This window comes from Sprattus sprattus (genome assembly GCF_963457725.1).
Source record: "Sprattus sprattus genome assembly, chromosome: 2".
Lineage (NCBI taxonomy): Eukaryota > Metazoa > Chordata > Actinopteri > Clupeiformes > Clupeidae > Sprattus > Sprattus sprattus.
The window spans coordinates 5,076,534-5,096,396 of NC_137921.1; the positions used below are offsets into that span (position 1 = coordinate 5,076,534).

General features: G+C 42.2%; 1 protein-coding gene across 1 annotated transcript; it reads right to left on the minus strand.

Annotated features, from left to right (window-relative positions):
- Window positions 1-4,925: 4,925 nt before the first annotated feature.
- mybl2a (v-myb avian myeloblastosis viral oncogene homolog-like 2a) lies at window positions 4,926-19,496 on the minus strand (the record flags this gene model as incomplete). Its single annotated transcript, XM_080833435.1, has 9 exons — window positions 19,343-19,496; window positions 17,485-17,679; window positions 10,539-10,641; window positions 10,230-10,301; window positions 9,688-9,780; window positions 8,697-8,917; window positions 8,371-8,482; window positions 7,904-7,972; window positions 4,926-6,809 (listed from the first exon to the last, which is right to left on the minus strand). Exons 1-9 carry the CDS (start codon window positions 19,468-19,470, stop codon window positions 4,926-4,928), a joined length of 2,877 nt encoding a protein of 958 aa, XP_080689561.1. The 5' UTR covers window positions 19,471-19,496.
- Window positions 19,497-19,863: the final 367 nt, after the last annotated feature.

A 19,863-nucleotide genomic window follows, 5' to 3' on the forward strand; every position in this document is an offset into this window, starting at 1 on the left:
GGACTGTTGAACGTGCACAGCTTTGAACTTGCAGTGTCCAGCTTCATCTGCCAAAATCCAGAAGACGCATCCAACTTGCTGAAGTATTTCGCGTTAGCAAACTGTGACATAATTTCCTCTCTGGTGGGAAGTTTAAAATGTTCTCTCTTAATTGCTCTGTTCAGATTCCTCGGATCCATGCAAACTCTTGGTTTTCCATTCTTTTTATTCACTATGACAAGCGAACTCACCCAGTCAGTCGGCTCGTCAATCTTTTCAATCACCTGAAGTCCTTCCATTCTGTCTAACTCCTCTTTCAGTGGCTTTTGAAGAGCAAATGGCACTTTCCGACATGGATTGATCACTGGTGGCACGTCCTTGGCCACTCTGATTGTGTGCTCACCAGGTAGGCATCCTAGGCCCTTGAACAGGTCACTGTACTCTTTCATAAATTCATCATAATCCATTTCTTGGTCACTGTCTACTACCAGCACTCTCTTGACAAGGTTCAGTCTCTCACAAGCAGATAATCCTAATATGGTCTGTACATCCTTTGGTACCACAATGAATGCCAGTGTATGTTCTCTGTACTTGTGTGTCACTTTAACCATGCATTTTCCTTTTACAGGTATTGCTGCTCCTGAGTATCCACTTACTTTCACTTTTGTTGCATGCAATTTAGGTCTGGGTCTAATTTTGTTGAACACAGTCTCTGAAATTACATTTGCTTGAGCTCCAGTGTCCAATTTCATTGCGATGTTTGTATCATTCACTTTCAATGTCATTATCCAGTTCTTTTTATCTCCATTCTGCTCAGTTACTACATCCACATAGACTTCCTCTGAGTCACTCTCATCCACTGCATGGACTTTGCTCTGCTCTGCTTGATTGTTACAATTTCGTGCATAATGGTTCTTTCTATTGCAGTTGTGACATACCTTACCATACGCTGGGCATCTTGCAGGAGGATGTTGCGTGCCACATCTTCCACATTTCTTTCCCTGTTCGTCTCTTTGTACTTGTTTCGTTTCATTTTTTGCGTCGGGGCCGATTCTCTTTTTGAAGGTTCTGTGTGCATCTCGCTTGACTGCATCCACGTTGCAGCTCTCACTGAAAAGTTCCTTAGCTTGCGTTTTCACAGTCTCCGCTGCTCTACACATTCTAACCGCCTTTTCTAGGTTTAAATCTTGTTCTCTCAACAGCCTTTCCCGTACACCATTATCCGGAATCCCGCACACGAGTCTGTCCTTTATCAGCGAGTCAGTAAGCCCTCCAAACTCGCACGTCTTACTTCGTTTCCTCAGTTCGGTCACATATTGATCAATCGTTTCTCCAGTTTTCTGAACACATGTGAAAAATCTGTGTCTCTCAAACGTGACATTTGTTTTCGGAATACAGTAATCCTCAAACTTTTCCAGTATTTTATCCAACTTCATTTTGTCTTCTTCAACAGTGAATTGAAAGTTATTATAAACTTCGAGTGCTTCCTCACCCACAATGTGCAAGAATACTGATGCTTTCGTTCTAGCATTCTTCTCGTCAGCGCCAATTGCTGATAAATACAACTCAAACCGTTGCTTAAATCTTCGCCAGTTCTCAGCCACATTACCTGTCAGCTGTAGATTGGGTGGTGGTTGTAACGCTTGCATGTTCACTTCGTTTAGTCCCCTTCTCCCTCGGAAAGCAGGCTAACGATGTCCTCTGGCACAATTGACGTTCACTCTGCTAGCATCCAGCTCGTTGCTCGTTTCGCTCAGCAAAGTTGTGCTCTCTCTCCAAGACCAACTTCTGACACCATGTTGTGTTTGTAGGTTCTTCAATAAACAGACATACTTGAAGAGAATGTTCTTTATAACTTAGTCTAGTGTGCAACAGGCTTACAACGTAAAACATGCGACTGTATCACTTAACGTCTGGTATCACTCTGCGCATGCGCCATCTACCTGATGGTTACATGTTCATATCATTACAAAGAGTGCATGTGTTCACTACCATGTAGTTGAAGAGTGCCTATGTGTTCACTACCATGTGGTTGGAGGGAAACAAACAGAAGGGGAGCTATCAGCAGGTACGGCAGCGCAGCTAACGCAAAACAATGCCTTTAAAGCTACAGACACCTATTATCAATCAATTCAATATCAATGGAGGTAAATCATGAAATTAATGAATACTAAATAGTACAATTACTATACAATAATGTAAATAACTATTATCAAATCATGAATTAAATACTAAATACCTTTCATAAACAATTATGTATTGAGGCCTGTATCCTAAAATCATTAAATGCACAAATGGCACCTACACATGCATTTACAAGAACATAATAAGATCATCCCCAACTGCATACGACCAGAACTTTACTGTCAGATACTGAGAAGTGATGCAGTCTTAAAGCCCCTTTATAAGACAGCATCAACCAATACATAGTAGAAAGGCGAAGTTTTCAGTCTGGCCCTACAAGGTTAAAAAACATTCATAACAGGGAGTTTCTTAATGCAACCTCGCCCCCCAGACTGTTCTCCTTGTTAAATGTTTGATTGATTTCCTCAGAGGCATCATGCATCCATTTTACGATATCCATTACATTACCAAGATAATTATGAAAATATCATGCAGGGCGAATAAAATGACACCATACCATCAATAAATGCAGATCATTTATTCTGCCTACAAAAGTATTTTTCAAAAATTGTAAGTATAAAAATAAAAGAGAATATGAGACCATATAAATCAAAATGAGAATAACAGCCATTGTGTCAACAAAATGCATTTCATATAACTGTAGATTTGTACATATTTTCAGTTTCAACAAAAAAAAATGTCCTGTGTCCTTTCAAGGCAGCCCGCCACTGTGGAATCAGGATTGCTGGAGGTAGTCCAATGGACAACGCTTCATGAAGAAGCATTACAAGACCATCGAGTTGGTTCAGCAGTAATGGTCCAGTTATTCAACATAGTAGGTTAATCTTTCTTTACCACAGACTCATAGTTTATTATTCATTAATCTACTGGAAACAGAACATGATCAATTACATGTAGTGGTGCATGATTGTGAAACTAGGAATCACAGGCAGCTCATTTAGCTCATTTCTGAGCAAGGCAACTAGAAATATGGAATGGCTAATGAAACAATGATTACACAAACATGATTCAAATGATACATACAAGACAGTTGTGATAGTTATTTCATTCATTCAGGTCATTTGAGGTATTTTTCTACGTAGGTTTTGTGTCAATCACACACACTCTCCTTCTCTATGCTATGGCATTCTTTGGCTTAAGGGCCTCTCTGTACAACAGCAGCCTCTCTGTGGTGTGGGGCGGCAGCCTACTCCTCCTGGCCCGCACGATACAAGACGCCATGGGGAACAGACGATCGAATCCACCCGAGGTGGCTGGGATGGCCAGGAATTTGCGGGAAATGTTTTGGAGCTGCGGGAAACGAGTGGCCTCTCTCCAAAAGGCCAGGGTGGACGCGTCACCATCTAGCAAGGGTTCAGAAAGGTACATGTCGAGCTCCGACACCTTCATGGTCTTGGCACCGGGCTGCAGAAAACTAAATATTTTCTTGCGCTTGATGGTGCCGCAATGGTCTTGGTCATCATCTTCGAGTTTCACCACTTGCTCTATCTTTATGCTGCACGTGACTAGTTCGCCGATCTCCGATTCAACTAGGCTTCGAACTTGAGCTTTAGAGGGCGCCGTTAGAGTCGCGTCTTCCCCCTCCTGCTTCGCGTCGGCAAAGGGCTGAAGCTTGATGCGAGGATCCAGAACGGTGGCCAGAATGAGGTCCTTCTGCCTTATCAGGTGCTGAAAGTGTGTGTGCAAACCAGAACGTAGCTCTTTGCAGAAGTGAGTGTAGGTCGTAGACCTGGTCTCCAAGGTTTTATTCAGGCCGATGAGGGAGGGGATGATGAGGGGGAAGGTCACCCCGTCGCCCTGGAGCACCTGGATGGCCTCCTCGAAGAGCTCCAGCAGGCCCATGATGTCCAGCACTTGCTCTCTCCTGGCCCTCAGCTGGGGAGGTGAGGTGGACATACGACCAGAACTTTACTGTCAGATACTGAGAAGTGATGCAGTCTTAAAGCCCCTTTATCAGACAGCATCAACCAATACATAGTAGAAAGGCGAAGTTTTCAGTCTGGCCCTACAAGGTTAAAAAACATTCATAACAGGGAGTTTCTTAATGCAACCTCGCCCCCCAGACTGTTCTCCTTGTTAAATGTTTGATTGATTTCCTCAGAGGCATCATGCATCCATTTTACGATATCCATTACATTACCAAGATAATTATGAAAATATCATGCAGGGCGAATAAAATGACACCATACCATCAATAAATGCAGATCATTTATTCTGCCTACAAAAGTATTTTTCAAAAATTGTAAGTATAAAAATAAAAGAGAATATATAAATCAAAATGAGAATTACAGCCATTGTGTCAACAAAATGCATTTCATATAACTGTAGATTTGTACATATTTTCAGTTTCAACAAAAAAAAAAAATGTCCTGTGTCCTTTCAAGGCAGCCCGCCACTGTGGAATCAGGATTGCTGGAGGTAGTCCAATGGACAACGCTTCATGAAGAAGCATTACAAGACCATCGAGTTGGTTCAGCAGTAATGGTCCAGTTATTCAACATAGTAGGTTAATCTTTCTTTACCACAGACTCATAGTTTATTATTCATTAATCTACTGGAAACAGAACATGATCAATTACATGTAGTGGTGCATGATTGTGAAACTAGGAATCACAGGCAGCTCATTTAGCTCATTTCTGAGCAAGGCAACTGGAAATATGGAATGGCTAATGAAACAATGATTACACAAACATGATTCAAATGATACATACAAGACAGTTGTGATAGTTATTTCATTCATTCAGGTCATTTGAGGTATTTTTCTACGTAGGGTTTTGTGTCATCACACACACTCTCCTTCTCTATGCTATGGCATTCTTTGGCTTAAGGGCCTCTCTGTACAACAGCAGCCTCTCTGTGGTGTGGGGCGGCAGCCTACTCCTCCTGGCCCGCACGATACAAGACGCCATGGGGAACAGACGATCGAATCCACCCGAGGTGGCTGGGATGGCCAGGAATTTGCGGGAAATGTTTTGGAGCTGCGGGAAACGAGTGGCCTCTCTCCAAAAGGCCAGGGTGGACGCGTCACCATCTAGCAAGGGTTCAGAAAGGTACATGTCGAGCTCCGACACCTTCATGGTCTTGGCACCGGGCTGCAGAAAACTGAATATTTTCTTGCGCTTGATGGTGCCGCTATGGTCTTGGTCATCATCTTCGAGTTTCACCACTTGCTCTATCTTTATGCTGCACGTGACTAGTTCACCGATCTCCGATTCAACTAGGCTTCGAACTTGCGCTTTAGAGGGCGCCGTTAGAGTCGCGTCTTCCCCCTCCTGCTTCGCGTCGGCAAAGGGCTGAAGCTTGATGCGAGGATCCAGAACGGTGGCCAGAATGAGGTCCTTCTGCCTTATCAGGTGCTGAAAGTGTGTGTGCAAACCAGAACGTAGCTCTTTGCAGAAGTGAGTGTAGGTCGTAGACCTGGTCTCCAAGGTTTTATTCAGGCCGATGAGGGAGGGGATGATGAGGGGGAAGGTCACCCCGTCGCCCTGGAGCACCTGGATGGCCTCCTCGAAGAGCTCCAGCAGGCCCATGATGTCCAGCACCTGCTCTCTCCTGGCCCTCAGCTGGGGAGGTGAGGTGGACGAGTCTTTGGCCTCGACACGCGCCTGCCCCAACACAGACCCCACCGCCTCCCAGGCGCTCTCCTGCGTCATCCTGTGGATGGACGCGAACATGGTGTTCCAGCGGTAGTTGCTGTGGCTGTACGGCGTGGCGAGCGAGAGGCCGCACTCCTTGCCCAGCACCTCGTTCCAGTAGACGCTGCCGCGGAAGAACGCCACTACGTTGTGCACCTGCAAGAGCAGGTTCTCCACCACCCGGGAGTTCTTCAGGGCCTCCTTGATCACGGAGTTTAGCTCGTTAGCGATGCAGCTCGACTGAGTGCCGTACGGCATTTCCAAGACGTTGTTGCAGGAGGGGACGTCCCCCAGAAACGCCACCAGCTCCTCCTCGTCGGGGTCGTTCCTCTGGGGGCAGCACATGATTTTGTAGTTGCAGAACAGGTCGCAGAGAGCTATGGTGCTCTTTGCATCGTTCAGGATGATGTAACCAACGTTCTCAGGAAAGACGCCGTAGCTTAGCAGCACAGCTTCCTGCTCTCGAGCGACTGCGGTTGCCAGGTTCTTATGGGTCAGGTGTCGGAGGGCCACGAGGGGGCGCTGGACGTTCCAGTCCTCGTCAATAAAATGCAGCTGCACGGCGATGACCTGATCAATGCCCTGGCTGGACCACAGGTCCAGCGTCGTGTGAATGACCGCGGCGTTCTCGGCGGCGGCGGCGGCGGTTGTCGTGGCGACGCAGCTCTTCAGCTGTCGGATCAGCGCCGGCTTGATGAGCTTCTCCACGCTGTCGTACAGCTTCAGCCCGATGCTGCGCTGGGAGGGTCTGGAGTACTGAGGTGCGATCGCCGTCATGAAGCTACGGAAGCCCGAGCCCTCCACGAAGCTCAGAGGGAGCATGTCTTTGGCGATCATACGCAGCAGGGCCTCCGTGATGTTCTTCTGCTTGCCGGGCTGCTTGCCGTTGCTGAGGCCAGGCTGACCGCCGCTGGCATTTGGCGCGGGGCTCTTGGGGTTGCCTTTCTTAAAAAGCACAGATGGTGAAATATCCGCTTTCCGTTTGGTAGTGGGCTCCGGAGCTTTAGGGTTCGGGGTCACTTTGTACTTCAGAGGTTCTGACTGGGCAATCTGCAATCACATTAAAGGTGCAATAAGGATCAATAGCTATTCGCTTAAGGTATGCTAGCAGCTAAAACTAACGAACTCTCTCGAAATTTGCTGACTGGCATTATGACAAACTAGTTACTCAACGACTGTCCTTACACAGTCAAACATCAAGCAAGTGCAACACAAGACTAAGCACAGCAAATAAGCTACTTACTAGATCGGCAGAAGGTATACAAGTCAGGTCGGTGGGCTGCGGCAGGCGAAACTACAGAACGCAGTTATATGCCTATCGACCCTGCTATGCCAATGGCACCGACGCGATTCTCCATATTAAATGTCATTGTAGCGCCCCACATTTTTTAAAGATGTTATTTTAAGGTTAAACTGCTTATCCTAACCCTAATCCTGAAGCATAATTGTTGCATAATGCACCTTTAACATGTATGAACATTATTATGAGAGTGTTTCATGTCAACGTCATAAAAGCAATACTGAAACACAGGCACACCTACGATAAACATGAACTAGACTGAATATGACTGAGCTGGCTGTACTTTTAGCATGGGAGAAGATTTGTGGAACAAGTCAGATTATCCTAGAGCCCCATTAAAGTGCAAGGTACAAGTATAATCCAGCTGTGTGTATTCTGAGTGTATGAATACTCTCCAGACACTAAACACATGTTGATTACAAGTGTGTCAATACTCAGAGCATGTTACTATACAGACAGGAACTGTTCCATTCCCACCCCATTGGCACAGCTTGTAATGCTTTATCGTCCTTTATTACAGCGTCTTTGTCTATCTTACTTGCCCCTGGACTGGAAGTTATAGTATGAAAAGAGTATGAAAGTATGGGAAACATGTCGACACTGTCTTTCGGGGACATGTTAACACAAATTTGTAAGCTACTTTTTTTTGTACCTTTTTATTTGTGAGTTCTTTGCGCCATATGTAAGACTTTATAATTTCAAAGAATAAAGTTTTTATCCTTAACTGTTCTACTTTAGACATTCTGAGTTTTTTTCTTGGAATATTAGCCCCCTCCCCAGCTCCTGCAATGGGCCCTAATATGCAGTCTCAGAAAAATGGCATTTTAAAATGTGTAAAAAATACCTTCATCATATCCTCCTCTTCCTCAGACGCTGGCTCTCCATCAAGAACAACATCGCAGTGGAAAGCAACCTGAACACACAAATAAAAAACACAAAAATAAATACTAAACCCCGAGGTCAAAGCTACACTCACCTGACATCAGATGAAAAAAAATTCTCACTGATCGAAAAAATATGCTGTGTAAATTATCTATACAAATTAAATACTTCAGAATACGATCATATTAATGGATGACCTATTTTGAGGATGTAATAAGTATAAAATGTTCAGTACAAAAACACAAACTAACTACCAGTCAGAGAAAACTCTAAGTCACAAGCAAGCAAGAGCAAAGAGAAAGGCCCTCTGACCTCTCCCATTTCCACGGCTTTAAATGAACCGCCGTCATCCTGATCACCAACACCGTTTTCCACTTTCCGCTTAAGAGTAGAATTCCAGTGATTTTTAATAGCATTGTCCGTCCTGACCTCTCCCATTTCCACGGCTTTAAATGAACCGCGGTTATCCTGATCAGAAGCACCGATTTCCACTTTCCGCTTAAGAGTAGAATTCCAGTGATTTTTAATAGCATTGTCCGTCCTGCCAGGGGAGAAGGAAGAACCTATTACACATACCATTCTGTTATGTTTACATTCCTACACAGCTATAATATCATTTGAATAGTACAGAATAAACATAACATTTAAATACAGTTTAATCCTTTACCCACTAATGTTATGATGCACTCAGTGTTTGAGAGAGATACTTGAAGAAAGAGATTTTTTAAATCAGAGAAATGTCCCTTCCGAGGTACCTTCCAGGAAGGAGTTTTGCAATCTCCGCCCAGCGGTTTCCGAGCACTTCGTGGGCCTTTGTGATGGCGATGTCTTCCTCTGGGGTCCAGCAGGTCTTCTTCACGCCAGGGTCAAGGTGGTTGTGCCACCGCTCACGACATTGCTTGCCGTGTCTACCCTTAAGGTGCCTGCCAATCACCGCCCACCTCTTCACCCCATGCATCTGGACCAAGTTCGACAACTGGGAAGAAACCAAAGTGTTGAAAAACAATGCAGTAACAGGCAGGACATTAACACATTAAGTTCTCCAAAACCTTTATAACTAGTGTGCACACAGAGAGTACTGTCATCCATTTTGTCCTATTTAAAGTATGTTATAGTAAAGAAACCTACTACAGGACAAGATATCAACTCCCAGAATAGCATGGCTCAATTTGCATTGTTGGCAAAAATAGGCTAATTCAGTATGACTACATGAGGAACCATTTACAAAACAGAATTGATCCAAAATTTGTATAACTTTTATTAAATCCTGAACCGTGCAATAGCCTACTTTTGTATCACATATAAGTAAAGTGTTTGAGAACCAAAGCGTTTGGTAATGTATTTCACTCACTATCTGGGGGAGTTAAGGCTCCATGTCTAGGAAAACTGAAGGCACTGCATTTGGTTAACATTACTCATATCCTCAAATGTAAGATTGCTCAATATTACCTCAATTGTAAGTCACTTTGAATAAAGATTCTGCTACATGAATACATGTAAACAACTATAAAGCTGTTAAACAGTGCTGCATATGAGTTATGGTCATGTTGTGCCTATCTGTTCCTAACCATACCAACCTCGTTTTGCATTTTGGATCTACAGACTAAAGACTTCAATTAGGTAGCAATAATTAAGTGACCAGGGTGAAGTATTTTATGCAGGGAGCCATTTTGAAGTTATACTGCACTCTAGTGGACAAACTTTACATAGCATGCATTAGTGATATGCCATTAAAATTACGCTGACCATCACATCCTCTTCTTTCGTCCAGCCCCCTTTGATCAGCTCAGGGTCGAGCACCCTCTTGAAGTGGTGCTGACAATGGAACTCAGTGCGTCCCTGGAAAAGAAAAGTTATTTTTTTTAAAAATTAGAAAGTAAGATGTAGATATTTTTATAGTTTTACCACAACACTGGTCCACCCTGGTGTGTGTGTGTGTGTGTGTGTGTGTGAGCAGGCTTCAACAGAGACGAGTGATGAGTAAAAGAAAATATATAAATGGTGTCAGAGAGCTCTGTAGTACAAACAGAAAGACAACTCAATAGTATAAGGGCTAAAGTTGTTCAGAACAACAGAATGTTCCTTGAAAGGAACCCTGCATGATAACCCTTATAGACCTTACAAGAACATAATTTGCATTGGTTACATAAGCATCACATTTATGGTTAGTACTGTGTAAGTAACCCTAGCTAGTGACCCTTACCACACAATGCATCTTGGTTATAATTACAGATTCATTTTTTTAAGTTAATCTAGTAGGCCTAGGCTTCTCAGTGGCTCATACTTACAGGTAAAAAGCTGGCAATGGTCTTCCAGTCTTTTAGGCCGAAGTTCTCAACCAAATTTTTAAGGGTCTCATTCTGATGTAAATCAATCATAATACAATTTTAATGAAAATCATAGCAAAGTAACATTCTTACATGCTTGTGCATGAATACTGACTTAAGCACGAGTATGACATTTCCTCTAGAAACTTAAGTGGAATGAATTCACATCATTATTTGATGAATAATCATTTCACAACAATACTATGTGGTAAGAAAGAAACATGATCTTAATAGTCTTGGACTGTTCAGGGTTGAAGTTAGTTTACAGACCTCCTCGCGTGTCCATCGGATGTTCACCTTGAGACTATCCTTCTGTTCGGCCAAATCAGAGTCTGTGTCAGGGAGGGAGACTTCCTGAGCTTCTTCTTTCACACTGAAAAACAATGCAGTAACAGGCAGGACATAAACAAATTAAGTTCTCCAAAACCTTTATAACAAGTCTGCACTCAGAGTGTACTGTCATCCATTTTGTCCTATTAAAAGTATGTTATAGTAAAGAAACTTTCTACAGGACAAGATATCAGTTTCCCAGAATAGCATGGCTCAATTTGAATTGTTGACAAAAAATAGGCTAATTCACTATGACTACATGAGGAGCCATTTACAAAACAGAATTGACCCAAAATGTGTATAACATTCATTAAATCCTGAACCGTGCAATGGCCAACCATTGTATCGCATATGTACTCCTAACTATTGCGTAGGCTTACCGCTGAGTGCAAATTAACGTATGGTCAAAAAACAGAATGGTTGGAACTCCTCCCCCATTTAGAAATGCCCATTAGGGTAGATGTAAAGTTTTGGAACAACAGCATGGTCTTCGAGGTCTTCAAATAGAGCGCATACACGAAAATATCGTAATAGCCGAAATGTGGACCCACTAACCGTTTCGTCAATATGAGCTGACATTTTGTTGCACTGCATTGGTCACATTCTAGCCAGCATTTCTCAACATGTGACAAACCCAACTGACGAATTACGTTACATAGAAACGGATAACCGCTGCAAGCAAGTAACGTTACACTATCAACATACTCCACTACTTTTGTCACGTGTAATTTAAACTGCAGAGAACTAGAAAGGACATAATCGCGTTGTTGCTTTTGATGCTTGTACTGAGTGTACTGAGTGTAGCTTCACTTTACCACACCAGTTAACGCAGCTCAACTGCACCCGAACAACGGCCAAGACGGGTGAAACAAGTTGGCTTGATTTCCGTTTGTAACCTAACGTATGCTGCGACATTCACCTAAGTATAACCGCCCTAGGCAATCTTCGTTACCATTCATCTATAAAATAAATTTAGTTTGGTATTAGCATATTTAATCACGACAGGTAGGCTAAACTATGATCCAACGTTCATACTAAGACCGTATGCTCACCCGTTCAACGCCGACATTTCCTCAGTGATCCAGAAGTATTTAGCCGATAGCCTGCTTTAAGCAGTAACGCTTAAATCCTTCCTCGAGGTCACAGAAGCTACTTGATATTAAATTGAAGTGAAAATAGTTCACGCACGCCCTTTAATTTCCCTTAGCAGATGCACATGGGGACGGTAGATGTCTTACACAGCCATCAGTTGGTTGACAAACATTAGCCTACTTAAACCGTGTGAGGAATCTACCGCGCAATGAATGTCTGTTGAGAGTAACAGGGTGGCGCTAAAAGGAGCCAGTAGAAGGGGTTTTCAGGGTGGGGTTTAAACTTCGATGGGTATTGAGGAAACATTCAACTTTCCATGTATCTTTCCATTCAAATCTACACACTTGTGAATGCAACTACATTAGGGATATAAGTCTGTGCCATTATCCTATTGTATTGCAGCTGTTCTTTGGTAAGCTACAACAGTCGACAATATGGTTACCAACAATATGGTTACCACCAACAATATTACTAACAATATGGTTTTCAAAAGACACGTGTGATATGAACAGCGTTCCATTACGCATACAACTGAAGTGAAAGGTAGCCTACCCTTGGCTTGGCGTACTGTTGTATAAAGTACGCTAAAAGAAAAATGAATAGTTATACGTTTGTACGGCCAAGGCCTTGACTCCTGGGCCCTTTACAGATGTAGGCTATAGCCTACCGTAAATAAAAACACACGTTACGCACGCGAATTTGGTTACGGACGATTGTTTTCGTATACACCAAGTGCACCAAGTGTGTGCACCAAGTGCAGCCAAGACAGTGCACCAAGACAGACTTCCATTGCTTAAAGTGATCACGTTTGGTGTCAGTATGTTTGCAAAAACAAAGGATAGGTTGACTAGCTGGCTACATTAGCTAGCATGCGCACAATTAATGTTAGCGAAGCTCATATCGAAACCGTCAATTAAACTTGATTTAAACACTTGTTTATAGTTGTATTTTGCGTTATTGAACATGATAACATGTTCATCAATTTATCGTCATCCATCTCTCTCCCACAGCTGTTCACACTGTTTTGGGTTTATGCCTGGTCTACTTCCAGCATCTCATTAACGGAAACAACATGGCGGTTGGCAACACGTTGGGTTGTCTTGTAATCAAATGCAGTAAGTATGCACTTCATGTGAGTACAATGTGGATAGGTTCTACTCCTGCAGCCACTCGCACTGTTTCTGCTTTGTCATATGTTGCCTCTTTATGTTACCAGTTTAACAGTGAAACTGTATCAGGTAGGCTCTGACAAACAGTGCAACATCACTATCTTGGAGCATACATGACCTAACCTTCCTAGCAGTTCTATAGCAAGAGCCACATGGCTGTGGTGTAAGTTAAAATGAGATCTCACACTTTTCTTTCACCTTCCCAAGACGCTCAGCTGTTTATAGTAGGCTACAGTTTACACTAAATTCTTCCGAAAAAAAATTGGCATTTTCTTAAAGTGCTGTAATCACATTTTCCCCCCTTCCAGATTGCATTGTATTTTACAATAGGATACAATACTGATATATATATATGGCATTAATACAGTAAAATACTATTCAGGTTTAGAATATATTTATACCTGTTTTCCAAACATAAAACTGATTATAGTTGGCTACTGAGAATGTATTTTTACCTGTTGTCCCAACATAAAACTGATTATAGAAGGCTTCTGACACCGAAGCTGGTTCCTAACATTCCTGTGAATTATGTGCAGGTCACCATGTCTCAGGCAATTACAATTTGCACTACAATTTACGGCTGTGAAAATGCAATCAAATGTGTTTAAAAAGGAAAACACCGTATACAAACAAACAAACAAGATCCAAAATGTCTCCCCCTTCCTACAATACTATGACCATCAAGAGCACTTAAAAAAGAAACTACACATTGCTCCTTTATTAATTTACAAGCCTGTAATTTCCATGAATTCTTATAGACGGGTTTCTACTTTACTGGGTGCGTGCGCTCATTCAGGGGGAAGAACCCTTCAGAACTACCTCAGTTGACCATCACAAGATTGTAGTCAAACGTTATAATCAACATAGAATTTGCATTGTTTGTATATTCTTGTTGACTCAATCAATAAATGTAATTTCAGAGTTGGATCTGTTTGTGTCTTTCATTTGCATATAAATTGAACATCATGTAAAACGTTAGCTAACAATAGTACACTATAAGAGCACGATAAAGGATCAATACCGATTTCTATATTTAAGGATTTAAAAATCTAATAAATAATAATAATAATATCAAGTCAACTGAAATTTGTATTAAACACTTGAAAATGTTCTCCAAGATTTAGTGTAGTGATAGAGGAGTTTGGATCAAGATTGGACAAGTTTAAATAATTATCTGGCAGCCTTAAAAAAAGGCTCTTGTTTAGTAGACAATACATTATTTGAGGACAGGTACAGTAGGTAGGCCTATTGTTTTGATGTTGCTGTTTGATAGTAATAACTTCACCCCTAATCTGTCACAATGACTACTTTCAACGTGTTCACTTATACAGCTTATCCACACACTTAAATATGTTCAAAACATTTTTAAATTTGTAAGATTTCACTCAGAGACCCTTTAAAAGGCATGAGCATGTGTCTCCAAGCTACAAGAAAACAGCTGTTGAAACACAACAAACTGGAATGAAATGAACGGAGAAAGAGTGTTTATTTAGAGATATACAGTACCTTGCGTAAGTATTCACCCCCTTGATACTGATTACTGAATACTGACCAGTGAATAGACCTTCCAGACACAGGTGTCGTTATACTACCATCACTTGAGACACATTTACTGCACACTGATCCCCATATCACTAATTGTGAGACTTCTAGCACCAATTGGCTGGACCTCTGTTGAATTAGGGCAGTCTATATAAAGGGGGTGATAAAGGGGGTGAATACTTATGCAATCACTTATTTTCATTACATATTTGTATTTAATTTACATGACTGTGTAGAAATATATTTTCACTTTGACATTAAAGAGAGCTATTTTGTGAATTTTTTTGTCCAAAAAGCCAACTTATATTGACCATGACTGATTTATAAAAGCCATAAAAGGGTAAAACATCCAAGGGGGTGAATACGCAAGGTACTGTAGATATATAGACTATAGCTACTATACACTTCTTTTTTTTTTTTCTAGTATAAATTATCTAGGTATTGTATTGTTAGATATTGTATCTGTTGTATTATCATATGTCAGCTTTGGCAACACTACTTCAAGTCATGCCAATAAAGCTCTTTTTGAATTTGAAATTTGAAATTTGAATTTGAGTGTCCAAATCAGCTCTCACTGTTATATAGCCTACTTGTGTCAATATGAGCGTTCATTTACACGTTAACACAGTTATCTCTGGTGGCTAATGTCCTACGCATGAACTAGGTCACCACAGACAGCGAGTGATGCGACTGGATGCAAAACTGGGTGCTTTCCCTGGCATTGAGGAGTAATTGAGATTTTTGTTGGCTGTTGAAAAAAAAAGCAAATAGAAGATTAGAAATAGAAAAGAAAACTGGAAGGACAGATGGACTTCTGACACCAGGAGTTGAAAAGGAACTGAGGGATAAGCTGGAAAAGATGGCAGAATTGAGACCAACAACCCCAAAACATATGTAACACGCAAGGCTCATTGCATGCAACATGAACGGGAGTTCCGACGCCAGGTTGTGTAATAAACGGATTTATTAAAGTATGATAGAACAGTCAGTGTAAAATGTCAGCAAATAAAAGTGTGGTGTAAGCGGGTGAAAGAGTAGTGTACATGTGTCCAAAGCAAACAGCATAACGACGCGTCGATCAGAGAGAGCCTCTTGCACTCTGCACCAAGGCCTTCTTATGGTGCAGTTCATCAAGGGCTGATTCCTCACACCTGCGCAGACTCTGCTACCTCAGCTGTGGACAATAGAGAGAGCACTGATAGCAGGGGGCGGGGCAGACCAGGCTGGGTCGTGACACACACTGATCTCAAAAAGAAACTGAATAGCGCATCCCATGGTATCAAAGTGAGGCTTAATATGCAAATTCATTAAATATCTTATATATAATATTAATCGCCCGTCATAATCATTGGTCTCAATCATGAAAGTGGTCCCAGTAAAATGGCCGCCACAATTTTTCGTGTGGCCTCACTTTGAAACTGTCAGAAACTATGTGATGCGCTATCCAGTTTCTTTTTGAGATCAGTGCTCCAAGATCAGGTGACAGGTCCACAAACATGAGAGAAGGGTTTTGATAAAGCCGTACAGCGAAGTTAAGAGAAGGCTGCAAAGAAAAACCTGAAGTGTAAGTGCAGTTGGATTCTCTTAGCAATGTGATTGTCTTTTCCTGGGTCAAAGGTCATGGAAGACTGGTTAGGAGAAGTCGATAGGATAGAGCAGTGGTTCTTAACCTGGGTTCGATCGAACCCCAGGGGTTCGTTGAGTCACTCTCAGGGTTTCGGCAGGAGTCAAGACCCACACAGTATAGAGCGCTCCACACTAGCAAGGTCGGGCCATATTTTTTTATACCTACGTTTTGAAGAAATAATTTTTAATTTTTCAAATACGAAGGGTTCGGCGAATGCACTGATGAAGCTTGCAGGGTTCCGTACCTTCAATAGGGTTAAGAACCACTGGGCTAGACTATCCGAGCCAGCCCACCTGCTCAGCCAGTGAGCACCAACCGCAAAAACGATGCTTAAGTATGAAACTATGGTTCGTCAATCAATGGAAGACTGCAAAAAAATTGTGTGTGTGTGTGTGTGTGTGAGCAGTGGTATGGAGTACCAGTAATCCCCCATTAAAATATAGTAATCAGTCAGTCTTTTGTAACTAACCGTTGTTTTGTCTCATAAAATCAAAGCTGTTGCTTCTAATATGCTAAAGCAGAAAAAGGATGCATGTGAGACTATAATGTGGGATCCAGGGTTATGGACATCTCTCATCCGGTGGTTTCTCATGAAAATAACAGCTCTCATGCTTAAAACATGTGATTTATTCTATGCAAACAGATTGCGGCTATCAAATCCGCAGGTAATCGATGCGTTTACTTCAGTTGACTGTGTAGTTGTTGTGAGAACAATTGTGATCCTGATCGGTAAAGCTAGCGATGGTTAGCTTCTGCTCGCATTGTGAAATTAGCTGGAGACAGGTAGAAACCAGCATTAATGTTAATTCGGAGTTAAAGAAAACTGTACAAGACAGTAGAGCCCCTGTATCCACATGGGATACTTTCCAAGACCTACTGCAGGTAGCCGAAACCACACTAATACAAAATATACAAACTCTACACTGCCCCCCTCAGGTTATTACATGTATTACAGACAGTGGGCTCCTGTCGTCTCGAGTCATCCACAGAGACTCTGGATTTCTACTGAGTTCTTGGAAGCGTTGCATTATTTAGTTATAGTCTGGGGTGCATATTCTACTGGAAGAACATTGGGATGCACAAGTTGTTTTGCGTGAATTGGAGAAAGGTGCTAGACCAGCAGAGGGCAGTGTTACTTTTTAAATGCCATCTTTTCAGGTGCTTGACCAGCTGAGGGTAGTGTTACTTTTTAAATGTCATCTTTTCAGGTAGCTAGATAGATAGATGGATGGATACTTTATTAATCCCGAGGTCATCCATATTAGCTTATACACTTGTATGTAACTTACTTACATAAACACACTGTGTTTGTTACATACTCGTACCTGCACACACTGTTAACGTTTTCGAGCCACTTGCATTGCGATGCTCTCGACACAGCCAACAAGACCGTATGTCCTTAGCCCATGTACAATCATTACATTAGTGTTGTCGAAGTTACATAAAGCTTACTAACCATTCTCGAGCCATCTCGGGCGCCTCCTCCTGTTCGGGGTCTGACTCTGGGTCATAAATGTATGGTTGCAAGCCGAGCATATTGCCGTGTTCATCAGTCCTTTTTCTACGCCTCCAAAAACAGCCTTTGACGCCGCAACAGGATGCACATCTGGGTGCATTCCCTGGCATTGACGAGGATTTGAGATTTTGTTGGCTGTTCAAAAAAAACACAGAAAAAAAAAGAGGTTACACATAAACTGACATCCCCCACGCACACATACACATGATGTAACTGTTTTATTTCCCTTCAACACAAACAAACCAATTCTTCCTGTTTATAAATGGTTGCTTCTGACGGTTGGCCTAGGTTCAGTTCCTGTTCTATGCTGCGTAATCACAGTTGAAACACACATTTGCTGCTGAGATTGTTATTGTTGTTGTTCTCTTTTGGGCTGACTGTGGCTTTGAAGAAAAAAACCCAGACACATAAGAAGTCAGAAAGAGGGTGTTGGAGTGAGTGGGTTATGGATGCACAACCTGTGATTCCTTGGAGATTTTGGAGACACAAGAAGTAAAGTGGTGTGAAGAATTCCCAAAAGGAGAAGAAAACACAAGGTGTGGAACAGGTAGATGAACATTGAAGAGAGCCCATCTTTGTTTTCGAACAGAGACTCTGGACTTCTACTGAGTTCTGGGAAGCGTTACATTATTTAGTTATAGTCTGTGGTGCATATTCGTCTGGAAGAACATTGGGATGCACAAGTTGTTTTGCGTGAATTGGAGAAAGATGCTTGACCAGCAGAGGGAAATTTAGGTCATCCATATTAGCTTATACACGTACGCAACTCACAGACATACATACATAAATAACATACAGGTAATGCCCAGCAGATGGCGCTGTGTCCCTTTAAGTGCCATCATTTCAGGCATCCATAAATTCGATCAAGCCCTTTGGGGTGGCTCAGCCTCAGCCCATTCTTTTTACCGTCAGTGCTCTCAGCTTGTGGTGGGGACTTCATGAAGAGAAATGTGTGCAATGTGTACAACCGAGGCATTACTTTCACTATTGTGGGTCTCCTGTGTGGAAACAGGGTTGTACAGCTTGTCCGTACCGTTGGATTTAAAGGCACCCAGTGCAACTTTCGAGGCAAAAAAATAAACATTCACTTCCTAGTCTTTTTTACACTCCATACCATTACAATTCGACATTCAAGGGGCAAAGATGAGACGTCATTGTGTGGTGAGAACTCATAGAAAATTGTAAACAACAACAACATCCGCCATTTTCCCCCAAAATCTTTCTTGGGGCCACCAATAAATAAAGCAGGATTCCAGTCAATGGAAAAATGGCCTCTCCCCACCGGCGATTGTTGTTGTTTACGATTTTCTACTTGGTGACAGTGAATTTAGAAAAGATGCTGTCCTCGATCCTGGCAAATTATCTCAACATCTAATTAAAATACACTGCTTCCATCTGAACTAGCATGTTGATTGCCGGTGTAGTTTATAGTCTAGGCCACTGTTCCCATTTACAGAGCCAGATCTGTGCAGTCACACCATAGCACACACCCTGGATGGTCAGCTGGAGGAATGTGAGAAAACCTCAGCTGAACCCGCTGGAGTTTTACTCGTGTAGCAGGCATATCTTAATGGCGTTCCAGTTACTGGCATTTACATAAGCACTTTCCCCACCAATAACTTACTCACATAAACACACTGTGTTTGTTACATAGGCCTACTCGTACATGCATGCACACACACAGTGTTTACGTTCTCGAGCCACGTGCATTGCGACGCTCTCGACACACCCAACAATGTCCTTAGCCCACGTACAATCATAACATAAGTATTGTCGAAGTAACGGCAAGTTTACTAACCATTCAGAAACGCCCTGTTCAACTTTACATTCTCGAACCTCCTCGGGGGCCTCCTCCTGTTCAGGGTCTGACTCTGGATCATAAATGTATGGGTGCAAGCCGAGTTTATTGCCGTATTCATCAGTCATATTTCTTGTAATGTACCCGCTCAGCAAGTTTCTATGGTAGCCCAACACCTCCGGTGAGCGTAACCCGCGGAGAAGGGGGGAGGGCTCATTAGCATTTAAAGAAACAGGCACTCAAAAGGAGGAGGGCAGTTTTAGACAGGGTAAAAAGTGTGCTGTTTTAAATGATCCTTGTAGTATTTTGAGCAACGTATGTTATAGACATTCCATTAAGACCCCAAGGAAACATATTAACTTGCACTACTCAATACAATGACTCCTTTAGTGTAATTGTTTTTTTTTTTAATTTTCAAAGGCAGAGGCAATGCTCACTGACAGCACAATATTTTATCAATGTTCATACACTGCATCATGAGACATGATTAATATCTGGGTTCAATTATTACTTCTTCGTTT